General features: G+C 39.6%; 1 protein-coding gene across 5 annotated transcripts; it reads left to right on the forward strand.

Moving 5' to 3' along the window:
* On the forward strand, positions 1–25,193 carry cep85l (centrosomal protein 85L). Of its 5 annotated transcripts, none has more exons than XM_077587120.1 (13): positions 1–296; positions 3,254–3,415; positions 9,939–10,779; positions 10,880–10,966; positions 11,115–11,229; positions 13,730–13,885; positions 13,967–14,119; positions 14,319–14,482; positions 17,359–17,467; positions 17,557–17,607; positions 18,623–18,715; positions 18,807–18,984; positions 24,191–25,193. In XM_077587120.1, exons 1-13 carry the CDS (start codon positions 239–241, stop codon positions 24,343–24,345), a joined length of 2,322 nt encoding a protein of 773 aa, XP_077443246.1. In that variant the 5' UTR covers positions 1–238; the 3' UTR covers positions 24,346–25,193. The 5 variants fall into 5 exon arrangements, with proteins under 5 accessions (XP_077443246.1, XP_077443249.1, XP_077443245.1 ...); XM_077587119.1 differs by having other exon boundaries at positions 2–296; positions 9,939–10,777; positions 10,881–10,966; positions 18,804–18,984; XM_077587122.1 differs by having other exon boundaries at positions 2–296; positions 9,939–10,777; positions 10,881–10,966; positions 14,328–14,482.
* The last annotated feature ends 729 nt before the right edge of the window (positions 25,194–25,922 follow it).

A 25,922-nucleotide genomic window follows, 5' to 3' on the forward strand; every position in this document is an offset into this window, starting at 1 on the left:
GAAGTGGCTTGCGTCACTTCCACTCAGCATCGAACGTCATCAAGTGAATTTCGGAGCCCGTTACTTGTAAATGTCTCGAGAATCTTCCAGTTTGGGCCTTAAAGCCATCTTACTTCGCTAAATGCCACAAATAACGCAGTAGTCCCGTTTAAATGATGCACTGGCCTCCATTTCACTGAGGGTTTCTCTTAGTGACCGCAGGCAGAGCTGTTTCTCCGCTGTTATGTAAAACATCTTAATGTTGCCAATGTGGAACAGAGGAGATCTTGACGATGGATACGATTCTTACAAAACAGGTGAGATATGTATTTGTTGGTGACCTCTTGTGTCTTAATGTTGATAGTTAAATATGTTATTTATTGATATACACGAGCGTTGTTGATTTTAAATCGGAAATGCAGCAATGATGGCAAATACATTTTACGTCACTGTGTTAGCCATCGACTGCACGCGTGGCGGAGGAGCAGTGTGGCTTCGAAATCTAATCTATCATCTAATTTATCTATTAATCTCGCTATCTATTTCTTTATCTATCTAGACCTCTTGAGTTGTATATATATGTTGGCCTTCGAAAGCAGCTGTGGGTGAAAGCGTCCTCAAGCGTGGTCCCAACATAAATCATGAATTAATTTATAGCCTTATTACTTATCAAAAAATGCTTAGAAAACATATAGAAACATCCCATAATAAATCCAACAATATATATTTTTCATTTTCTGAACCGCTTTATCCTCACTTGGGTCGCAGGGGGTGCTGGAGCCTATCCCAGCTGACTTTGGGCCAAAGGCGGAGGACACCCTGATATGGTGGCCAACCAATCGCAGGGCACGAGGAGACAAACAACCATTCACGCTCACACTCATACCTAGGGGCAATTTAGAGTGCCCAATCAGCCTACCATGTATGTCTTTGGAATGTGGGAGGAAACCGGAGTACCCGGAGAAAACCCAAACAGACCCGGAGAGAACATGCAAATTCCACACAGGTGGACCGACCTGGATTTGAACCCAGGACCCCCACTCTGTGGCCGAACCAGTCATCTGCCGTGCCGCCTTGAGTTGTTTATATCATGTTTTAAATTTTATTATGATAACTTATCAATTTCAACCTAAATTGGATTGGATAACTTTATTCATCCCATATTCGGGAAATTTCATTGTGACAGTAGTAAGAAAAGGCATTGTTATAAGTTAGACAGTACAGTCGCATAGGCCTCAGAACAACAAAGCAAAAGCAAAAACACAAAGTACAAAGCAAATCAATGGGATCATTAAGAATCACCAAATCAAATCATTAAAACAGAAAAGCAGCAAAAACACAAAACGAGCAAGAGTGGACGGACCTACCGCCACCGGCTGCCACTTGAAGGGCGCCATCTTGGTTTCGGTAGCAAAAACGGATAGACTCAAAAAGACGTTGTAAAGTTGGACAAAAACTGGAACCACACAGGAAGTCTTCCACGAGATGGGGAACTTCTGCAGACTGTGACCGAGGTAGAGAATATGCAGTCACGCTTCCAAGCTTATCCGCACAGTTCCTCCGTAGTCTGGAGCTGAAGACAACAGTAGCAGAGTAGGGCACCTCGACTCCGTTGCTGGTAAGCGCCAACAGCTCTTCCATCTTATCCCAGGATGGAATAGTTGGTCAGAAGCGTTCCCTCTTCTCCCGGCACTTTTGTCCAGCTCCGAATCTCCGGCGGCACCGAGGTGTTGCTCCTTCTGCTGCATATTGTAACAGCTAGTCCCATGTGTGTGACAGCGTAGGCATGGCTGAATGGTTCCAAAAAAGAAGGAGCCGAAAGAAGCCAGGGTAACAGAACAAAGAAAGTTGTAAAAACATTAAAATAAAAAGTATAAAGTACAAAGTAAAGTAAAAAGGAATGTATTAAGAAATATTAAAATGTAATTAAAAAAGAGATAGAAGGGCTGTAAAACACGAAAAACAAGAGTGTACAAAGCTGGTGTTTACCAGATCTATGGTATGATGACATACAATTAGAAGCATTTCAGAAGTATCAAAAGCTTGAAAATTACATGCAGTAGGTCAACATTTGCAATTTGACCATTCTTTTTCAAGACCCCTGCAATTCTCCCTGGCATGCTGTCGATCAGCTTCTGAACCAAACCCTGACTCATGGCCGTCCGTTCTTCCATAATCAATGCTTGGAGTTTGTCAGAATTTGTGGGTTTCTGATTGTCCGCCCGCCTCTTGAAATGTATGACAAATAGAATTCTGCTGTCCACAATCGCAGGCAACTTTGGGTCAAACATTCTCTTTGAGACTGTCCTCTTTGTTTCGAGAAATGAGTCAAAGCTGAGAAAAACAAACACTCTGAGGTCTCTAAATGTCAGGTTACACGCACCTGAAACAATGGTTTCCTTCGGTTTGTTTTTTGCAGAGATGGGATAGTTTCAACATTGTCCCAGCTGGAGCTGTTCTTACTTGATTTATGAGTTTTATATATATGATGAATATGTTTAAATGTCGATTGGGTAAAGTCTTGGGCCTTTGGATGAGAGGACTTCACCATTTAAGTGGCGCCAAGTTCTCCGTCGTATTCTAACCACACTTCCCTGCGGGATATATCTGTCGGTCTCCTGTAAAAGTGGTGGTCTGGCCTTCGTTTGGGGTTATCAGCAGGTAAAGGTATTATCCCACCTCTTCTGCTTTTTGACCAAGGAGCACATGATTATGACTACTAAATCATACACATCTTATTGATCTACATACTGTATTTTTTCATGACGATAAGAGAAGACAGCATGGAGTTTATGGATGAACAAAAAATAATGCAAAGAGAGGGAGGGGAGAGAGAGAGAGGGAGAAGAGAGAGAGATAGAGATTTGTTTTCTTTACCTCAGAGTTTATGTTTGACATTTCTGTTACTGCACAAAATGTTGTTTTATATATTATTTTTTATCTTTAAAGAGCTGTAGTAAATAAACTATTTTACATCACTTAATTCAGGTTTGAATCAAATCAGTACAAAACCAATCACTTTTCCCATACAAAAAAAAGAAGTGAAGGGTGACACTTAGGGTACCAGTGGGGTGTCCCTTATTTATTATTTTCAGGGAGTTGATTGATTGATTGATTTGATAAGGGACAGCAGATATTAGTGAACATATCTATATTCATGTTAATGAACATATATATGTAAATATGTAAGATTGTAGGCGTGGGCTAATTTTAAAGTTGGCAATTTTAGTAGGAACGATTACTGCAATCTTTGTAATTTTTGCCTTTTATATAGGTTCAAGTAGTGGTGGCTCTTCAGGGTGGGTCCGGAGTCATGAATCAACCTGGCTCAGCAAACAGCTTGGGTCTGGAAGCAGCATCACTGGACGTAGATACAGTGCGGTGTCAGACAGTGGTGACACTGGCATCGGTACCTACTGTTCTGATAGTGTGGAAGGTAGGGTTATATTTGTGTAAGATGTACATGCTTTCGGTTGGATGAAAGTCACATATATTTGGAGGTTTTACTGTTAAAGGAAGGCAACAAAGTACTGTGGCACTTGAGCAGAATTCTTCTGGACTGCCGAACTTCACTTGTGTTAGGATTTAAGTATTGTTCAGTGACTGATCGTATAACAAAAATTGACATCTCCAGGGCTGCCAACCTCCGTTGACCCCATTTCAGGAGTACCATTTCCCATTTCCAGAGTATTTCTGGAGTGAATGCGATTCACGCAAAATCGATAAAAAAATGTAAAAAATAAATAAGTGTAGGCCAATTTAAATCAAATTGTTATTATCATGTTTTTACATTCATTGAAATATTGTGTTTTTGCAAACTTGAAAAAGTACAGCATAATGAAAATAAGTTTATCTTCGTGTTTGGGTCCTTCTACGTGCGTCTTACAGTTAGTAATTCCACCATGTGTCACGCTGAAGTCGCACCTGCATGTTGTGCAATGTGCAAATGTCGGTCCTTTTGGGGACTGCGTCAACATGGGATATTTCGTCAAATGAGAAGCAATAAAGTTCTGCAAGTGTCTGGATTTCTTAGAAGTTTCATCCAAATTGCGATCCATTTTGCGCTTATTCCGAGGAGGCATATTGATAAAACTTGACAGTGCTGTGTACGCCTACTTCCTTTAGAACAACCCCGGAAATGATAGAATTTGTTTCAAAAGACTGGTGGTTTAGTCAGCCTTAATAATACTTACTTCCTTTATGAAAAAAACAAAAATGTGAAAGCGATAGAGCAGTGGTCCCCAAACTATCCCAGAAAGGGCCACAGTGGGTGCAGGTTTTCGTTCCAACCGGTAAGAGGAAACCTTTCCACCAATCTGGTATCCTAGAAGTGCAATCAGTGGATTGCAGTCAGGTGCTTGTTTTTTCAGCAGAAACCTCATTGTTTAAACTGTTTGTGTTGGATCGGTTGGAACAAAAACCTGCACCCGCAGCGGCCCTCCAGGACCGGTTTGTAGACCTCTACGATAGAGGCTACGTATGCAATCAATTCCGAATCGATTGCCACGCTGAAGTCGCACAAGACGAATCATTCGTCAGAACTTGTAACTTGAATGATTCACAATTTTAATTGGAAATTTGGTACTTTTCCGAAATGGGTGCTTCAAAAAAATTGAAGTCACAATTATTTGGGATTTAGGGAGGCTGTACGGAGTCCCGGAGTTTGCGTGGCATTTCCGGGTAAACTCCGGAAATTTGAAAGTAGTTGGCAGCTCTGCATCTCTGTTATGAGCCTCTGGAGTCGATGCAATACTCAGTGACCTTGATAGGAAGTGTTTATCAGAAGGTGGAAATTACAGGGGTATTGTTCAGAAACTGGAATATACGTGGCCGTGGCCCAGGGACCTTGTGTGACAACTTGGCATCAACAGACCCCTCCCTCAGTATGACTTGAGTTGCGTTGAGTGAATAAGTTCAGCTATAACTCAAATGACCAGAGAAATTTCTCAATCATACTTGTGGCTTTGTCTTACTACTATTATTTGTCACAATGATTAAATCCAAAGTTTTTGGTATCTATCCAAATGCTTGTTCCATCATATTTGACAGCCATATCTGGGCAAATATCTACCTTTTAATTAGTTTCCGTTTAAGGCTTAACCTTTAAAGTACAGAGCAAAGTTCAACAATTTGCAATATGGCTGTGGTCAGAATTTATGGGATGATCCTTAATAAAGACATTTGCTAGATGCCCTAGAACAGGGGTCCCCAAACTTTTTCCTGTGAGGGCCAAATAACTTTTCCCTTCTCTGATGGGGGGCCGGTGTCAGTTTGTAACAGAAAGTGTGACGATCGTAGGGGAGCTTAAAAAATTATTGTTTTCCAGAAAGCCACACATAACCAAATAACCCTTTCCAGGTTCTTTACAGAAAAAGTCAGGAAACAAATAATATCACTATTAATAAAATAAATAATAACTTAATAACCCTCTGAGTTATTCACAGAAAAAACAGGAAATAAATAACACTATTTATGAAATAAATAATACCTAAATAATTATCCCAAAGTTTGCGCTAACTCCACAAATAAAAATGTTGCGCTGTGTCTTGCACGTCCGTGCTTTCATCCAGTGCTAATAAAAAAAGTCAAATTCTTTCGTCTTCTGCTGCAGCTGGGCATATACATTACTCCCGATTTCTTCAACGCGTCTGGTGATTTTACTCGCCGACAGACTTGCGGCATTAAATGCATCTTTCTTCTCGGGACAAACCTCCGCGACAGCATCCATACATTTCTTAACAAACTCTCCGTCAGTGAAAGGCTTACCACTGCTTGCTATCAGTTTAGCAACCCGAAAGCTGGCCCGAACGGATGCCTGGTTCAGCTGAGCTTGGCGTACAAATGTATTCTGCTGAGATAGTAGTCCACTTTTTAGCTTTGAGAGTTTGTCTGCTCATATTTGGCCTTGCAAGCTGTCGTACTTGTCTTTGTGACGGGATTCATAGTGTCGGCGAAGATTGTATTTTTTGAATACCGCCACCGTCTCTTGACAGATGAGACAAACAGCCTTTTCTTTGCATTGAACAAAAAAATAATCGTTTGTCCACTGCAGGTTAAATACCCTGCATACTGAATCAATTTTTCTCTTACCTAACTTTTTCGCCATTATTCCGTTCTTTCTTTGACAGGGCCGGGCCTAGGATTTTTTTCTGGAGGCCAAATAGGAAAAAAATCCGATAGCGTCTCTGGTATTGTTCAGAGGGCCGGGCCAAATATGCTGACGGGCCGTAGTTTGGTGACCACTGCCCTAGAATGACAATGTCATACCAAAATACTAAAATGACAGAATCTCAAAGATATAAAATTTATTGATTTCTGTTTCATTAGTACATTATAAAAAAGAAATACTGGTTTAAATACAAGTGTGATCTGGCGTCTGAAGTTTTTCCAAAGCAAACTCATTGAAGAATTACTTTAAGGAGCTTGCAAAGTGATGTCTTGCTGAAGTGGGAAAAGATCTTTCTCAAACTGTTCCATCATAGTTGGAAACATTGAATTAATAGTCAAAGCACTTTTGGAAAGTTCGGAAATTGTGGTTTTGGGGGAATACTCTTAGCATTTCAACCAAATAGTCTCCAAAGTTTGTTTAGTGACATGCAATACCCCAGGACCAAATCAAGATATATTTGCCAGTCTTTTGGTCACAGCTAGAAATGAATCTCACATTTATATGTGGGAAATTGAAGGGCGCAATGCATGCTCTGCACAGAAAGGCTTTAGGTGACAGTTATTACTATACAACTATAAACGTATTACATACTATACAATCTCCCATTTATATGTGGGAAAGTGAAGTCCGCATTGCATTCTCTGCAGTAAAAGGCTTTAACTTAGAGGTAAGATTGGGCCTAAAAAAATCCAGCCTGACCCGACCCGGCCCGTGAGGGTTAAAGCCCGGCCCGAGCCCGACCAATTAACTTGATTTGCAGGCACGAGCCCGAGGCAAATCGGAAATGTCATATTTTATTTGAGTACTCAGGAGGAGGAGGGGTGATTTATGATAACAAATTAAGGCCTGTCTTTTGTAACAAAATCTACGTTCAACAAGACTCTATAAACCAGTGGCGGGCGGTGCATTTTCTGGTAGCGCCTTCAACGTATCAATCCAACCCTCAAAAACTATTTTATGGCTATAAAACCTCTACTGCAGCTACAGCTGCGACACATAAAAAATAATCAATAATTAATGCACAAAAATGGGGAAAAATCCACTTCCTAGCAGCATTTCATGATTAAATACAAATACTGGAGCTTTTCAGACATTAAAACCAGGCCAGGGGGTGATTTTCCCGGGAAAAGACAGCTTTGAACGTCAATGGCGTACGGGCAAACATTGCCCGAAAATGGGGTAAAATCCAGCCAAAAACAGCATTTATTGATTAAATACAAATACTGGAGCTTTTTAGACATCAAAACCGGGCCCGGAGTATCATTTCCCCGGTAAAAAGACAGCGATGAACGTCGATACGTCCATACGTGAAATGACAAAAAATGCACTAAAATACTAAAATTAGGTAAAATCCACTTCCTAGCATCATTTATTGATTGAATACAAATACTGGAGCTTTTGAGACATTACAACCAGGCCAGGGGGGTGATTTTTCCCAGGAAAAGACAGCGATGGACGTCAATGGCGAAACGCCAAAAATTAAACTGGGGTAAAATCCACTTCCTAGCAGCATTTTGTGATTAAATACAAACACAGGAGCTTAAATACAAACACTGGAGCTTTTCAGATATCAGAACTTGGCCCACAATTGAAATATTATTTAGGAATATAGCCATATTTGTAATTTTACTCACCAAAAATCTTTTTTACACAATATCCATCCTCCTTTCTTTCTTCCTGCTTTCCTATCGCCATCGAAGCTAATGATGAAAGTCGGAGCCTGTCCTGTCATATTTCTGGCATAGTCCGTTTTGAAAATGGCTTTAAATCAAAACAACAATATACTATTTGCTTGTGGAGCTAAGTTAGCGCGCTGAAAGTGCCCCACACCATTTTCCCGGCTGTAACAGGCTTGCTAGCTTCGGAGTTGACCGCCCTTTCTTAATTATGTCCATTTTTTTCCTGAAAAAGTCCGTCTAGAAAATAGCTTTGTGAGCAAACAGAATCTATTTGTTTTTGCTTCTGTCGGCCATAGTGGGTGGAGTTTGCGATCTCGGCTGCCTCGGTACTGCTTTGGCCCGCCTACTAGCCAATCATAGTTTGTGAAAGCAATGACATGTCCCAGCCAGCAAAATGCTAACGCCTATGAAAAATCATTGTGGGGTTGCCAACTCGAAATCTGATTGGTTAAAAGCAACAGTCTAGTTTAATCCAGCAGAGCCCGCAAACTGATTGTGCAGGCTTTGAGGCAGATCTGATCTGGCAACAAATAATGGCTGAAATGTGATTGGTTAAATGCTTCAATATGAAAACACACATCTGGAAGCAGTGCAACCAGGGGGAAAAGCAATGAAAGGAAGCTAACAGACAATTTGGAATAATAAGTACGTATTGATGGACAAAATATAATATGATTCAGATATTTCTTAGGCCAGCAGAGAAGGCCTTGAAGGCCCTGACGGCCCGCCACTGCTATAAACATTTCTCTTTCTTATATTTCTGTGTCTGCAGAGGTTAAATTAACCTTAACAGAGTTTTTAAAGAGTTGACAGGAAAAATTAAAGGCCGTCCGTCCTTTTGACGGGTTGAAACAAATGATAATATAGATACTTGACGATCATCACTTTTGCCCGTACAGCTGTTTAAATGCCTGCTCAGCGTCAAGGTGCCAGTCTTTTTGCTCTCGTATGAAAGCAAAGCGCCACATTGACTACATTCAGCGAAGCCAGCGCAAGTTTCTGTAGCATTTAAAACTTTACCACACCTCACTCTTCTTACTGGTGCGTGTTTGTCTTTTCACTTCTCACTGCTTGCTCCTCCATATTGGGGATACCAGGTCAAAATAGATGTGGACTTGCGGAGGGGAAGATTACTAAGAGGGCTGCGTTCACGTACGCAGAGCATGCTCTGGCTCTGCGACTCCTGTTTAGTAGCTAAATAGTAATTACATTACACCGCCTTCTCTGTTTTATCCAAATTATTTATTTTATAACACATTCCTTGGTATAGTATCTACGCATCGTTTTAGTATACATTTTTATAAACATATATATATATATATATATATATATATATATATATATATATATATATATATATATATATATATATATATATATATTTAAAAGGCAGTGAGAGAGAAACTCGACCCGACCTGAAGTAATGATTGACGTTTTATTTATTTTATAACACATATAAACACATATTGGGTCGGGCTCGGGCTTGGGCTTAAAATCTTACCGCTACTTTAGCTGACAGGGATAGGGTTAGGTACTCTTTTTGCAGTATTGGACTGTATCCGATTTGGTCACAAAATGTGTCCCAATCTAGGAGTCTCGTGTTTTTAGTAGTACTATACTTTCTGGCTGCTGTAGATCAAACCACCAAGTAAACAGTGTGGTGAAATCTCTTTACAAACTAATCTAAACAAAACACACACACACAACAACAACAAATGTTTTTAGGTAAAATTCTGGCAACCGCAGTTGTCCACCCGTATTTAAAAGTAAATGTGACATTTTGTCCGTATCGTTGAAAAAACCTTATAGTGGTCTGGTAACCATTTTACGGTAGAATATTTTTCAGTTTTTTTCTCTTATGTCAACACCACCACCAGGCCCTGTACACTTTTTAAATTTCTTTGCTCTGAATTAACAGTCAAAATGTAGTTCTTGATGTATTTTGTCAATGCAACAGTAATTTGACAGTAAACATTTTTATTTTTTCCTGATTTTTTTTATTTTTTTTTAAATACAATAATTCTGGCAATCACTGCTTTACTATAAATTCTACACTTGTTTTTACATGTTTGTTCAGTGTTTGTGTTATTAATATTGTCCTTTCTTGTAAGATGACTCCTGTTCAAGTACCACACCATCGTCTGTCCTGCCGCTGTCCCGACATCACTCCAGTCAGGAAGATGAGCTCAGCAGCATCATTTCTGTTGTCCATGTTAAGCCATCTACATCCACATCGCTATATGCCAGCCCAAGAATTGCAGCCTCACCAGGCAGGACAGGTCATGGAAACAGGTCTTGCCAACTAAACCTTCCAGCCAGATCCCCACTCAGTGCACAAACTAGTGATGATATGAAGGACCATCAGCCCATCAGAAGGTGTTCCTCTCTCACCAAGTTGCCTTCTGGGATGGACAAGAACTCCAGTAAAACATCAGTGCACAGTCCCAGCACAGATTCACATGACTCCCTTGATAGGGGCTTGTTCTATAGCTGCAGAAAAGAGTACAATGTTTTAAATAGAGACCTTTATTTACCTGTATCTTCCTCATTGCTCTCTCACAGCTTTCAACGCTCTCCTGGTTCTGGTCCCTCCTACTGGAACAAACATAGGTCTGGTTTTGAAACAGACAGGTCACAGTCCTCAACTCTTTCCTCGCCCATTAAACACAACAGTTTGGACATGAACTATACCAGTTTAGCAGAGGCTAAAAGAGCTCTTGTACGTGATCAGGTTTATAGCCTCAGTTTATCCAAGTTAGCAGACTCACCACTCAGTCACCCGGTTGACAGGGAATCGCCGATTCAGCCAGCCGTCCGTACACAAATGTGGCTAACAGAGCAGATGGAGTACAGCTTGAAAGCACAGCACGGTGAACTTGGCCAGGTCCACGGTACTGAAACGAAGGTCTGTGGTGGAGATGGACAATCTTTTGAACAAAGCATCAACCAGGTGGGAGCTATTAAACCAGATCATTTTCCTCAAAATTTGGAAAAGTGTACACTGTTTTCTCTTGCTATTATTTAGTGGTAATAAACTGCTCGTCCATTTGCAGAATCTGCATGGGACATCCCAGTTCGTGAACACTCTGGTGAAGGTTAAAGAGGGGATGCTGAGACAAAGGGAGTTGGAGATAGATAGGTAACTAGTCACCTCCGTGCACAGTTGACACATTGTATTCTGATTTTCATGTCAATGCACCTTCCACTCTACTGATATTAACTTACTCGGCAACATGGTATTCATACACTGGTAGGTGAAGGTCAAAGTAAAGGTTTTTCTCTTTCAGACAGAAGCAACAGATCCTGCAGCTCCATGCTCGCATTAGGGAAAATGAACTTAGAGCCCAGCAGGTCCTACACAGTCAGAAATGGTTCGAAGATCCTCAAATCCTAAAGATGAAGGTATTATTAATATGGATGATACGATTCCCAATGCAAAGCTCATGATTACAGTTATCTCATGATCTCGCGATACAATTTTTAGCGCTACATTGGTCAGAAAATCAATCTAAGATACAACTGTATTACAACTATTAAGCTATTTCACTCTCAAAAAATGTTTATTTGGCCCATTATATTTTACACACTAAAAGAGAAAATCTTGTCATGGAGTACAGTGACACCTTGCTACTTCGCGCTTCAGTTATCGCTGCTTCACTACATCGCGGATTTTTTTTCTAGGGACATTTTTTTTTATTAATTATTTTTTTTATTCATTCATTCAACTTCCATACCGCCCATCCTCGAAAGGGTTGCGGGGTTTGCTGGAGCCTAACCCAGCTGTCTTCTGGCGAAAGGCAGACCATACCTTAGAATGTTCACCAGTCAGTCGTAGTGAACACAGAGTGACAAACGACCATCTGCATACCCAATCATACTGCCGCCTGCGGAAATCGAGCCCACGTCTGCCTGCAACGAAGGCAGGCGAGTGAACCTCTACACCACGAGGCGGCTTATTTTTTAATTATTTTTTAAAGTTCATAAAAATGTGAAAATCCACGCTGAAACTCATAACCAGAAGCCACTCTTGCTACTAGGACTCAACACTGAATAAAATAAATAAATAAATAATAATAATTATTATTATTTATTTTTTTAATAGGTGCGACCCCACTGCGCGGATTTTCACTTTTTGCGGGGGGGTCCAACCCCCCATTAACTGCGATAATCGAGGTATTATTGTATTTAAATATAGATTATCAAAACTCACACATATCCATGTGCATATGAGTGAGAGAACAAGTGAGAGCGAGCACCTGGCTCCATTACCAACAGATCTCTGGCGCATACTAAATGGTAAATATCACACATTTACACCTCTCTACTCCATAAGCAAACTTAGCGATTGAAAAATTAGCTAGGGTTCATGGCTCACTTAAGTCCAATCTATCAAATTCAAATTAGTGGCCTCTGAAGGGATAGTGGGTCCTTTCTGTGCATAGTTACTGTAAAATATAAATTTATTGCACATTATTTACCTGGACATACAGATGCAAAAAAGTGACAAACCACAAAATGAGTTAAACAAGTTAAACCGTGGTCTGAGTGCCTCACTGCCGTCGTGGTGGCCCAGATGTGATTCCCATGTGTGGCTTGTGTCAGGAAAAGCATCTGGCGTAAATTTTGTCTTTGCCAAATTTAACAGGCAATTTTTTGGTTTTTCCGTGGCAACTCTTGAAGGGATTAGCCAAAAGTCCACCACCACAATTATTTAATTCATTATTTGAGTCATGGCGGGTGAGTGGTTAGCGTGTCGGCCTCACAGCTCTGGGGTCCTGGGTTCGAATCCAGGTCGGTCCAACAGTGTGGCATTTGCATGTTCTGCGTGGGTTTTCTCCGGGTACTCTGGTTTCCTCCCACATTCTCCCCCCAAAAACCATGCATGGTAGGCTGATTGGACACTCTAAATTGCTCATAGGTGTGAGTGTGAGTGTGAATGGTTGCCCGTCTCTACGTTCCCTGCGACCGGCTGGTCCCCCGCCTCTGGCCCGAAGTCAGCTGGGATAGGCTCCAGCACCCCCTGGCACCCTAGTGAGGATAAAGCAGTTTAGAAAATGAATGAATGTTTGAGTTGCTTACTTACAAGAGTCGTGGTTGTGCTGGAGCCTATCCCAGCCAGCAACAGTAGGCAGGGTACCAATCGTCTTCCATCAATAGCAATGCCTTCCAAAATTCTATAATTCAATTACATCTATTGAATCTAGAAACATTAAAACATATTGTAGAGCCTAAAGACTTATTCTGAGCACAAAAATAACTTAAATCAATATAAAAAATACTTTCACATTTTGGCTTGCTAACTTAATGTGATGCCCTTGCAAGTGGCTGTGCATATTTGTTGTTTCCACTGTACTGTGATCCTTCTCCACTTCGCGGCTTCAACATTCGTGGTTTCAGTACATCATTTTTTTTTATCTTGAGTATAAAAAAAGTTTATGAAAATGTCAAAATCTATTGTGAAACACCCTCTCCCCTCCCTCTCTCTTTCCCTCAATCTCTCTCCTCCGCTCACTCCGCGGTAAACGCTGCCATCTGTCTGTACTGAATAATATCACATTTTAGTATTGAACATCATAGCCACTAGATAGGTATTTGTTACTTCGTATGTGGTGAATTTGAACAAATTAAAATATATTTTTCCATTGTAATATCCTGTTTTTTAGAGGGTGGGAACATATTAATTTGTATTCAGTTCATTTCTATCGGAAAAAATTATTTGAGATACGAATAAATTGACATACGAGCTCGGTCCTGGAACGCATTAAGCTCATATGTCAAGGTATTGCTGTATATTGCGAAATCAACATTGTGACACTATTAAATATTAACCTGTCTACTGTACAGTAAATGTTAAATAATCTTTTATATGCTTGTTTTACGTAACTATTGTGTTTGTATTTAGGAATCTGTGACGAAAGTGCCACCTGACTCACAGTGTTGTGATGAAGAACTGAGTAAGAAGCTGGCATTGTCAGAACTGGAAGTGCTTCATCTGAACGAGCTGTACAAGCAGGCCACTCAAAAATATACTGAAGATCTCAGGAAACTAGAGGAAAAGGTAGTGGAGACGCTTTTTGTAAGCTGTTTTGTTTGTTTGAGGTTTTTTTTTAGACAAAAAGAATATATTTTCTGTGACCAGATAAAGACGAGGGATCGCTACATCTGCAGTTTGAAAAAGAAATTTCACCGGGAGAGTGAACAGAACCATGAAAAACAGCAACGCATTGAAACTCTGGAGAAGTACCTTGCTGACTTGCCAACTGTGGGCGAGGCACAAGTTCAGACCCTGGAGGTACACGAGAATTTCAAATGCCCCATAAAGAAACAAGTTTTTAATGTATTAATTGCAGATTTTAAATATACAAAACATACTGAACATACAAGCAACAAAAATACCCAACCTGAGACTCATTTTATGTAGATGTTTTTCAGTTTTTTAGTTTACAAAAATCAACTGTATATATGTGGAATTATGTTTGTATTGTTTTGAGTGTGTTCAGCTGGAAGAAGTGCAATTGAGAGCTCAGGATCTGGAGAAAATGGTATCTCACTTGCAAAGGAAGCTGGAGGACAGCGCCTCTCTTTTGGAAGAGAAAGATCTAAAGATTGAGGCACAAGCCAGGAGAGAGATGGAGCTGATTGCATCTGTGCACAGGTACTTCTCTGCTTCATCCAGTTATAATCAATTAATTTTGTTTTCCTAACTAATAATTCCAATTTCAATACTGTTGACCAATGTTCCCACTAAGCTGCACGTATGCGCAATTGCGCACTACTCATGTTCTCTTTGCACAGCAAACATAGGCGGCTCACAAAATAAAATCCAACCTGAATTGTGAAAAAATAAATAAACACGTTACAATTTTTTCTGTGCCATTTTTCAACGCAACTCAGAGTGCCAGCCTGTTAATGACGACCAACAAGAAATGCTAATTACGGATAAAGCTATGACGAACACTGTCCAGCCAATGATGCGGTTCACGTCACGTGTGTTTAATTCCGCAGCATGAGTAAATGTTAACGATATTGATTGGCTAAGCCTTGATCATGGCAAAACAAGGCAAAGTAAAAAAGAAATGATTTTTTTTAAATGGAATGGCTGTCGTAGTATGTGCAATTAGAAGAATAAGCGGTGAATTTGGGTGAAAACTGTCTAAAACTGATACGTTTGTGTGCGTGTGTTTTTCTCCAACCTACACAAGGGACTAAAGATGGAAATTATCCCTTGGCTACAATCTTACATATTTACATATATATGTTAATTAACATGAATACAGTGGTACCTCGAGATACGAGCTTAATGCGTTCCGAGACTGACCCCGTATGTAGATTTTTCTCGTAACTCAAACGAACGTTTCCCATAGAAATGATCTAAAAACAAATTAATTTGTTCTAGCCCTCTGAAAAAACACCCCAAACAGGATATTGGATTGGAAAAACATTTTTATTTGTTCTAATTTGCCATCTATTAACACAGTAACAAATAACTAGTGGTTTAATATTACTAAAATGTGTTTAATAGTACTAAAATTATACAGATTTCGCAGGGGGAGAGAGAGAGACGGACAGAAGGGGGGTGAGAGGGGGTGATTTTTTGCACGGCAACGGGCTAGTAACATAACATAAACAAATTTAAATGAACTTGGATTACGATGCAGACACACTCAAAAATAATCTAACATAACACTAAACTTAATTCTAATTTTGTTTGACATTTTGATACCTTTCTTCTCGTTGGCTCTATTTGCCCCGCCTCCACACTGACTTTCAGTCAATATCGAGGGTTGTTTGATTTTGTATTCCCTTCAAAATATTCCCGATGCACACAAATGTCCTCACAATAGGATAACGCACGACCACTTGCCAACAAGAAGTAGTATATACGCCATTCACACTAACTAACGGGAAAAAAAAAACACTGAAAAAAATGCAACGCTCCGCCCAGTGCTCGCAGAGTTGCGAGAGAGACAGTGCGCATGATGTTCTTATGAGCAGCCTCTCGCGTCCGCTGTCTGCTCGCCTATCAAAAATTGTCTCGTATCTCAAGATAAATATCTGCTCAAAATTTTACTCGTATCTCAAATTGCTCGTATGTCGGGGTACTCGTATGTCTAGGTACCAACCACTGTATAAATATTTTCATTAATGTGTTGTCCCTCATTAAATAAATACATCAAAATCAAAAGAAAGTTCCCTGCAAAACATGAAGCGAAGCTAAAGTTGTAAGCGAGTTTTCCGATGGAAAAATATTACTGTAAAACCCAAGGGATCATTCAGTGCTTGCAGCACCGCCTCTGGCGGTCAGGAGGGATGAAATAGAACTATGTATTCAATTGTGCCGTTTGATTGCATTTTACCAACAAATGGAGCCTGCTTTGCATGGCTTCTCACTAGGGCTACGCGATATGACAAAACATTTATCACGATAAATTTTTTTTTATCAGTCTATTGATAATTATCACAAAAATATCACATCTTTTTTGTTTCAAATTTGAAACTTCAAACTTCTGTGACTAAGTAAATAAATTACTTTCCTCCTTAATCAAATATAAAAGTAACTATGTTACCTTACTTTATAGGAAAAGAGAATATGAAATATGATGATTTGAAAAAGTCTTTTTGTTGTTGCTGTGCAATTAAGATAAGTCAACTCTTTCCTTACACTATGAAAAGTAAAGAATAACATCTGCAGAAATTTTGACAGGTGTCTTTATTTTTATAAATTTGCCTTTAAACCAAAAGTTGCTGTGCAATATCAAATAAAATAATCAACTGAAGACATCATCACCATTGGCAAGCAGACTATCTTCTGCCTCACAAAAAGAAACTGTAAATGTACATGACATATGGCCATTTACAAAAAAAGTTAAATAAAAATGGATGAACTTAACCCATTTTAACTCAAGAAAACGCTCTAAATGTTCAGTTTTCAGAACATTTACATAAAATGGGGAAACATCTTTGTCAACAAAGAAAAATATAACAGGCTGTCCAATAAGGCTGCTCTTTGTTTTTGCAACGTTTTCAGAACATTTACATAAAAGGGGAAACACCTTGATATCAAGTTAGAAAAATATTACAGTCTGTACTCTAATGAGGACAGTGGGTTAACAGCATTTTCAATAAGGCTGTGCTTTGTGCACAGGTATTTACGAGGCATTAAAAAAAAAGAAAAAACGCCAGGGACAATTCACTTGGATCATTTAGTGGGTTGGCTCGCTGTTGTCCTGCATCTCATAATCACTTATTTTGGCCGTGTTATAGTCCTTTTGTGTTGATGCTCCGTGTTAGCCTCTCGCTAACATGCTAAAAACACGTTTCCTCATCATCCTCTTTTCCCGAGCGTTGGTCTGGAACTAGCGTTCATCTCGCAACAGCGCCCCCGCTCTCTGTGGTGGTCGGCTGGCATAAGTGCAGTTTCAAATTATCAAATCTTTATCGAAAGTTTTTAATATTTTTTGGTTGACAAATTATTATCATTTTATCACCCAGCTCTACTTCTCACCATGTCTCTAATTTTACTGCCTTAAGGTTGCAACAGAAGGTACAGAAGTGTTTAGATGATGGAGTGAGGTTGGACTTAAGGCATCTTGAGGTGGAAAACTCTCAACTCCAAGAGAGACAGGACCACAGCAGCAAGGTACAGTTTGGAGTGAAGCACACAATGCTCAAATACAAGCACATGTATTGTAGTGTGGTCATTGACATGTTCTGTTTGCTCCCCGTTAGCTCATTGAGTGCCAGAAAGTACAGATTGAAAGACTTAACTCACGACTCAGGGTATGTTCAACAAACATGGAAATTTTAGAGATATAAAATGTGTTTTTATGTGATGTTTAAATGTACAGTCTTCCCTCGATTATCGTGACTTCACTTATCGCAAATTCACTTTGCCATTTTTCTGTTATTAATTATTTTTTTATTTTTTTAAGTTCATAAAAGTGTGAAAATCCACGCTGAAACTCGTTTGCGGAAGCAACTCCCCTGTCTTCCGTTTGCTACAAGGACTCACCCCTGAAGAATTTTTAAAATATTTTTTTGGTAAAGTTCATAAAAATGTGAAAATCCTCACTGAAACTCGTAAGTGGAAGCCATTTCTGCTTAGCAATGAAGCAAAAAATGTATTTATAATAGGGGTGACCCTAGTTCACGATTTTTCGATTATTGCGCCCATGTCTGGTCTACATTAACCGCGATATTCGAGGGATTACTGTACACACAAATATGAAAAAAAAATAGAAAAGGTAAAAGAAAAATTGTACAATGGTGACATGGTGCATGTATTATTCATCTATATCACTTTCATCAAAGTGAACCATACAGATCTGATATTATATTATTATCATTCTTAACATTTCATAGTTAATTCTTTCAAACCAATCCATTAAGGAATGTTGACTTTTTTCAGCAATTATGGTTGTGATATAGCAACCAAAATCGATTGTCTAACTTTATAGTGTTTTGCTAGTTAGCACATGTTGGCAAAATGGCAGTACGATCTCACGGCAACAAGAGAATGGCAAGCCTATGTATAGCATGCTAGCAGGCTGCACCTTTTTGCAGCTAAATGCATCATCAATGACATTTTCGGTTTGGAGATTTTTTAGTGGCCTGGGTCAAGGCATCTGAGAAAGGAAGAGTAGGATCTTATTTTATTACTAAGACTTTTTTGCACCCTTTTTGGTTGAATTTGTGTCCAAAATATGGTCTGCTAAACGTTTAAAGTCACTTGCTGTCGTATTTCGTCGCACCTTTAGAGTGATAAACATACTCACTGCAAACTATGTATTGCTAGGTGACCAATAAAAAACTACAGAAAGAAAGAAGCCTTTCACAACTGTTTGACAGCCAGGAAGGGCAGTCCATTCCATCGACAACCTTATCACAGGTAATCATTTAACATGCTATTTTAATATTTTTGTTTGTAAAAATCTATCCAGTTATACACACTTTCAATACTTCTGGCATTTAAAAAGCAGGCACATGTTCATAACTGGCTGGAGGAGCTTCCCCTGTCTGATGTGGAGGTGCCACAGGTGGCGCAACTTTTGAAGGAACTGTCCATGTGTCTGCTGGACCTTAAGGCTCTTTGCAGTATCCTGGGCCAGAGGGCGCAAGGGAAGGAGCTCAACTTGTCTCTCCTTCTGGGCATGACATGTATGTAACAACACACTGTCACAGAGCAAAATTGGAGCCACTACGCGTGCAGTATGATAGTTTGGAAATACTTATCTCTATCATTTCTTCACATCCAGCAGTTGGTTAATTCCACAATGGGTGAGGGTTTTTACAACCCACCCTTCCAATTTTAAATAATACACATAATGAGTACAAAAACATGCACTTTCTGAGTGAAGTTGTTTAAACTCAACCCTAACAAACTCATCTATAACCTGATAAACTTCTGCCATGACAGAAATATTATGGTACAGTGTGCATGCATTTGATGGAAACTCATTCCACAAATAATGGAATGGAATAAATAATATGATTACAGCATTCCCTCGAATATCGCGGATAATGTAGATCAGACTTGGCCGCGATAATAAAAAAATGCAAAGTAGGATCACCCACTTTCAGTTTATTTTTTAATAAAAATGTCCGGGAAGGCATTTTCCTTCAAAAAAGTTGCTCCGCAAGATAACCATTCTCTTCAGTTATGTTAGGGAACTCTGATCGGCGTACCGTGTCGGTGTCTGTTCCGACCTGGGCCGGGTCGCGGGGAAAACCTCGCTCGAGGCAGCGTACCCGTACCGCCGGATCACCGGCCGACCACCCACTCGAGACGGCGCATACGCCGTCTTCAGCTCACTGGGGCTCCGCTTTTCAGCCTAAGTCCCGCTCTGGGACGGGGAGGCTGCGGTGGCTGCAGTAATGATTATTCGGCAGGACGCTTAGGAGACATTTTAAACGACAATTCAAAATCCAAGCAAGGCTGCAAAAGGCTCGGCAAAGTCTTTATCCAAGTGGTAATGTGAGAAATTTGGTCGCAACAAAATTAAAGAAGGCAAGATGCTGCCAGGCATAGCGCGTCATTCTTCTTATGCGGTGAAATTTTTCTTCGGCGCGTCATCATTCTTTTGCGGTCAAATTATTCTTTGGCGCTGAGTGCCACCAAATTCAGCCCCAAAAAAGAGGCAGAGCCCTCAATTCCACCATTTTTCATTTCCCGTTTTCGGTTGCGATTTCAGCGTGAATTCTGACATTTATTATTTAAAAGGTCCTCCAGCTTTGGCTTGGCACTTAAATGTAATATCCGACTGCTTAACTAGAAGTCTAAACATAATTCCTGGTGTCCATGTTATAACCAGAGGTGGGTAGAGTAGCCAAAAATTATACTTAAGTAAGAATAGCGTTACTTCTAAATAATCAAATCTATTGCAAACGCAGCACAGATCTGGCCCCACTCCTCATAAATGGAGTATGCGTAGACAGGGCCCAGTCCTTCAAATTCCTGGGGGTTCACGTCACGGACAAGCTCTCCTGGTCTACCAACACCACGGTAGTGGTGAAGAAGGCCCAGAAATGACTCCATTTCCTTAGGGTACTCAGGAGGAACAACTTGGACACTAAGCTTCTGGTAACCTTCTATAGAGCCACTGTGGAGAGCATCCTGGCATACTGCATTACAGTGTGGTAAGCTGGAAGCACGGCAGCAGACAGAAAAGCCATGCAGAGAGTGATCAACACCGCCCAGAAGATCATCGGTTGCTCTCTGCCCTCACTTGATGACATTGCCAGCCCTCACTACCTCAGCCGAGCCGGGAACATTGTTAGGGACCCATACCACCCTGGTCATAACCTGTTCCAGCTGCTGCCCTCTGGCAGACGCTACAGGTCTCACAAAGCACGGACAAATAGACGTAGGGACAGTTTTTTCCCACAGCCATCAGGATTCTGAACTTGCGTTAGCATGACACACAATCCCTTCTGTGCAATAACAATGTGCAATATCTTAGATTGTGCAATATTTTAGAATTTACCTTGCCAGGACGTGACTTTTTATATTACTTATTTTAGTTTTTTTTTTACTGAGAAAACACACTTTGTGGAGTAGCACCACCAATTTTGTTATACCCAGCTGTGTATGATGACAATAAAGGCTTTTGATTTTTTGACTTAATTTTAGTCAAATAAAAGTAGTCATCCTTAGTATAAGTAAAAAAGTATTGTGAAAATAATACTCAAGTAACCGCTAACTATATCAAATTTATTTTTATACAATGGGACATATTTTTAAGTCACTGTTATTATACTGTAAGTACTATAATCTATTCCATAACCATAAGAACAGTCCCCCCCCCCCCAAAAAAATGAAAGATCATTGAATTTTGACTAGACACAGAAATTAAAACATCCCCTGAACAAAGATCACAAATAAAAAAACTGAAAGGTGGGTCTAGCAATATTATTTGGCCCCTTTACTTTCAGTGCAGCAAACTCACTCCAGAAGTTCAGAGAGGATTTCTGAATGTTCCAATGTTGACTGATGATGATAAATGGAATCGACCTCTGTAATTATGTCTCCGTATGAATGTACCTGCCCTGTAATAGTCTCAGGGTTCTGTTTAAAGTGCAGACAGCATCATGAAGACAAAGAAACACACCAGGTGGGTCCGAGATACGGTTGTGGAAAGGTTTGAAGCTTAAAAAGATTTACCAAGCTTTAAACATCTCAAGGAGCACTGTGCAAGCAATTATATTGAAATGGAAGGAGTATCAGACCACTGCAAACTGCTGTCAGTCTAAACTTTCACCTCAAACAAGGAGAAGAATGATCAGAGATGCAGCCAAGAGGCAAATGATCACTGGATGAACTGCAGACTTCTACAGTTAAGGTGGGAGAGTCTGTCCATAGGACAACAATCGGTCATACACTGCACAAATCTGGCTTTTATGGAAGAGTGGCAAGAAGAAAGCCATTTCTCCAGGATATCCATAAAAAGTCTCATTTAAAATTTGCCACAAGCCACCTGGGAGACTCACCAAACATGTGGAAGAAGGTGCTCTGGTCAAATGAAACCAAAATCAAACTTGTTGGCCACAATGCAAAATGATATATTTGGCATAAAAGCAACACAGCTCATCAGCCTGAACATACCATCTCCAATTTTCTTCAGCAGGAACAGGGAAGATTTTTAAAATTGAGGGCAAGATGAAATGTGCCAAATACAGGACCATTCTGGAGGAAAACCAGTTGGAGTCTGCAAAAGACTTGAGACTGGGACGAAGATTTATCTTCCAACAGGACAATGATCCAAAACATAAAGCCAAATCTACATTGGAATAGTTCACAAATATATGTATCCAGGTGGTAGAATGGCCAAGTCAAAGTCCAGACCTGAATCCCATCGAAAATCTGTGGGCTCAAGCATTTCAGGCTCTCGATGTGCAAAACAGATAGAGACATACCCCAAGCGACTTGCATTTATATTTGCCGCAAAAGATGGAACATCAAAGTATTATTGCACACCATGTTGCCTGCCCGACATGCAAACTCCACACAGGTGGACCGACCTGGACTTGAACTCAGGACCCCAGATCTGTGAGGCCAACGCGCAGCTTGGCAGCTTTGTATTTGTATCAGAAATCAATTAAAAACTGGGTTTTTTTCCGACTCAGATGCAGCCGTACTTCTCTTTTATGTCGTTGTGATTGCTATCCTTCAATTCGCTGCAGCGTTTATTGGTAATTTAATAAAGTTCTATGAACTTCAGGGCTTGTATTATTATTATTATTTTTTACCCTTTTACGGCAAATTAATATCGGCTCCAAATCTGGGTTATCGGCCTCATAACTACTAATAATCGATATCAGTCCTGAGAAACACATATCAGTCAATGTTAGGTTCACCAATTTGACATTTGTAAAACATGCAGAAATAACACACAGGAAACTTTTTCTGGTGAGGGAAAAATATTTTTTTGTCTTTTTGCTTCTCTTTTTCCTTTTTTTTTTCCTCCAAACCCGTCCACGTGGCCTTTCCTTTTATTGCTCATCATGATATGAATGTGTGTGTACAACAATTATGTAGGCGTAGAATCAGAGCATCTGGTTTTCATCAAACAGTCTCAGTCTTTGGCTTAAACAACATTGAAATCACATCTTTTTACTGGAATCACTTCTCTTAGGTCTTGGACAGCCTCCCAGAACGTTCATTAGATAGAAAATTTATCCATAGGCCTGTGTCCTTGTTCACAGAAAGCAGAAAGATACTGTATGCAAACTGATAAAGCATCCATATATGGTAGCAAACATAGAATAACACTGATAAATGATACATATGACAATAATAAACCTATCAGTCAATCACTACTTTGAAATCTGAGTACAGTGTACGCGAAGTTTCCGAACAAGTACTATGGTTAGCGTCAATTACGCTAACCAAACAAAATGTTTGCTGATGCCAAAAAAGAAAGGTGGATGCTGAATGCTATAGTTTCAGGCAAATATGGGGTACTCGGATGATTCGCCTAAAGACGTTTCGCCGACGGACGTTTGACAGACTGACAGGTCGCCGAGTGGACGTTCCGCCGAACGCTGTTTTCGGCTGGATTAGACCGAATTTGAGAGCATTTTGAGCCGTTTGGCGAATGGACGTATATAGACTTTTTTGCCTCCATCGCGACATTTTACCGAGGAATTCACTTCCCTGGGCTTGGTTCTAATGTCCAAAGAGCTCCAGTATTTAATCATTAAATGCTGTTTAGGATGGATTTGACCTGATCGCTGTCATTTTACGGCTCGGTTCTGCTACATCTGCCCGCCCAAGAGTGCTTATTCCCGGGCTGCCATTGACGGTAGACTAATAAATTGAGAGTGATGAGCGGCAAAGGGAAATGAATCATTGATTTTTACTATAATTTGGACAACGCCGGCGGCGAGCCGGATTAAAAATCCTAACGGGCCATATATGGCCCGCGGGCCGAGGTTGAAAAACTTGTACACACACGATCCGGGGGCGGGGCGAGCGCGCGAATCCCGTTTCGGCGAAACCTCCGTTCGGCCGAATGAACGTTCGGCGGAACGTCCATTCGGCGACCTGTCCGTCGACGAAACTTCTTTAGGCAAATCATCCGGTCACGAAATATGGCCAACTAAATATTTATAAACTAAAATCGGGTATCCCCGCATTTTTAACTAGTGGTGAGCGGGTTGCCATTAGCAGTGCGACTACAGGCTGACTGAGGCTGATATCTACAGAATTGCTAGCGAAGCTAGAAAAAAATTGATCATATGTCAAAAACTTTCAAACAAAATTTAGCAAGTGAAAAATTCAGACTTAAAAAAAACAAGCTCCTCAAAAAAAGTAGAATTCCACACTTGATGTTTCCAATTCTTGTTTTTTTTTGTTTCTTTGCAGCTTTGAACGTGTCGGCAGATGAGAGTGAGTGCAGGTACATGCAGGAAGAGGAGGTCCCGGTGAACTTGCTTGAGGTTAGCCAGCTGAGAAGAGGCATTGACGAGCTGAGGAAAAACATCACGGACTGCTACACCCACTGCGCAGTCGACAGCTGAATTGGATTTCAAGGCGGGGTTAAGGTTGCCCTGGGAATTATTTAATGCTCCTACTTAAAATATCTAACTTCAGCACAGAAAACCGTTGTCCACAACTGCTATGCAAAATGATCAAGGATGTTTTCAGCCTTGGAGCTGTGAAACTTATTCGTGAATATTAACCGCATATATGAGTGTTATTTTCAGTGTGCAATCATGTTTTTTTAAAAATAAGTAGTAAGTTATATTGGTGTTTTTATTTAAAATGTCTTTCCAAGCAAACAGCAGCTTGACAGAAAAAGTATTGTGGTGACTTTTGTTTTCCTATATCTGGTTCATCCTTATTTTATATCCCAAAAATGTTTGTGAAAATTTAGCCATTAATGATAAATATTTTTGTATAGTTTTGTATATTTGGAAAATACAGTATTTAACATTTTGCCAAAATGAACGGCTTTCTTCTCTGCTTTTCATTCTATCCGTCCAAAATTGGTAACTTTGTTTTAGTAGGCATCATTTCAGTTCATTAAATCAAGAACCAGAGTAATGTTAAGACGCTTATCAAACCTCAAAATAACTTGTAAAGGTTATTTTTGGAGCCGTGTTATTAATCCTTTTATTATGCACCCCGAAATATACAAAAATAAATGTTTATTTTTGTTATTCTTAATAAAGCCAGTCAAATTGTATCGAGGTAAAATGTAAAATATTGCTTTCATAAATTTACTAGAAGCTTGATTATATTATGCATATTTTAAGGGGTTTAAATACGTATCAACTATAAATGGGAAATGTTTTCTTATGCATTTAAATGCAAACATTTTCCAATTTTGTTTCACTCGAAATGACAAATAAAGCTATTTTTTCTAGTGGCCTAGATTTATTGCTAGCTGACTCCCATGTTACACTATACACTGCACTATAATTTCTTGAATGTTCTGAGCTGACAGCCTCGGACGTACCCTAGTAAGATGGATGGCAGTGTTCAAATTATTATAATAATGCAATCATTCATTCATTTTCTATACATATATTTATATATATATATATATATATATATATATATATATATATATATATATATATATATATATATATATATATACACATACATATACAGGGTGTCTCAAAAAAATGTACTCACTTTTAGAATGACGAGAAAACCTTTATGAACATAGAGCGAAGTGAAATAGCATCGAATACATGAGACAAATGTTCAAATTGATGATCATTATAAATGTACTCACTCTTTTTTTGTGTTATAGATATCCTGAATTACTGTCGTGATATTCCTAATGACATGTTTCGCGCCGTTTGCGAATCCGTTGGTGCGCGTTATCAGCGTTGTCTGGACAATAATGGTCATCACTTTGAACATTTGCGAACATGATTCTTCAATTACATTTGTCTCATGTAATCGATGCTATTTCACTTCACTCCATGTTCATAAATAAAGGTTTTCTCGTCATTCTAAAAGTGAGTACATCTTTTTGAGACACCCTGTATATACACATATATATATATACACATATATACATACATATATATATACACATACACACACACATATATATATATATATATATATATATATATAT

Source organism: Stigmatopora argus, chromosome 19, assembly GCF_051989625.1.
Source record: "Stigmatopora argus isolate UIUO_Sarg chromosome 19, RoL_Sarg_1.0, whole genome shotgun sequence".
Lineage (NCBI taxonomy): Eukaryota > Metazoa > Chordata > Actinopteri > Syngnathiformes > Syngnathidae > Stigmatopora > Stigmatopora argus.

Coding starts and splice junctions, on each gene's coding strand:
- cep85l (XM_077587120.1), top strand. CDS start 239: ATGTTGCCAATGTGGAACAGAGGAGATCTTGACGATGGATACGATTCT. Junction 10,780..10,879: donor GAACAAAGCATCAACCAGGT/GGGAGCTATTAA, acceptor CGTCCATTTGCA/GAATCTGCATGGGACATCCC. Junction 17,468..17,556: donor GACAGGACCACAGCAGCAAG/GTACAGTTTGGA, acceptor GCTCCCCGTTAG/CTCATTGAGTGCCAGAAAGT.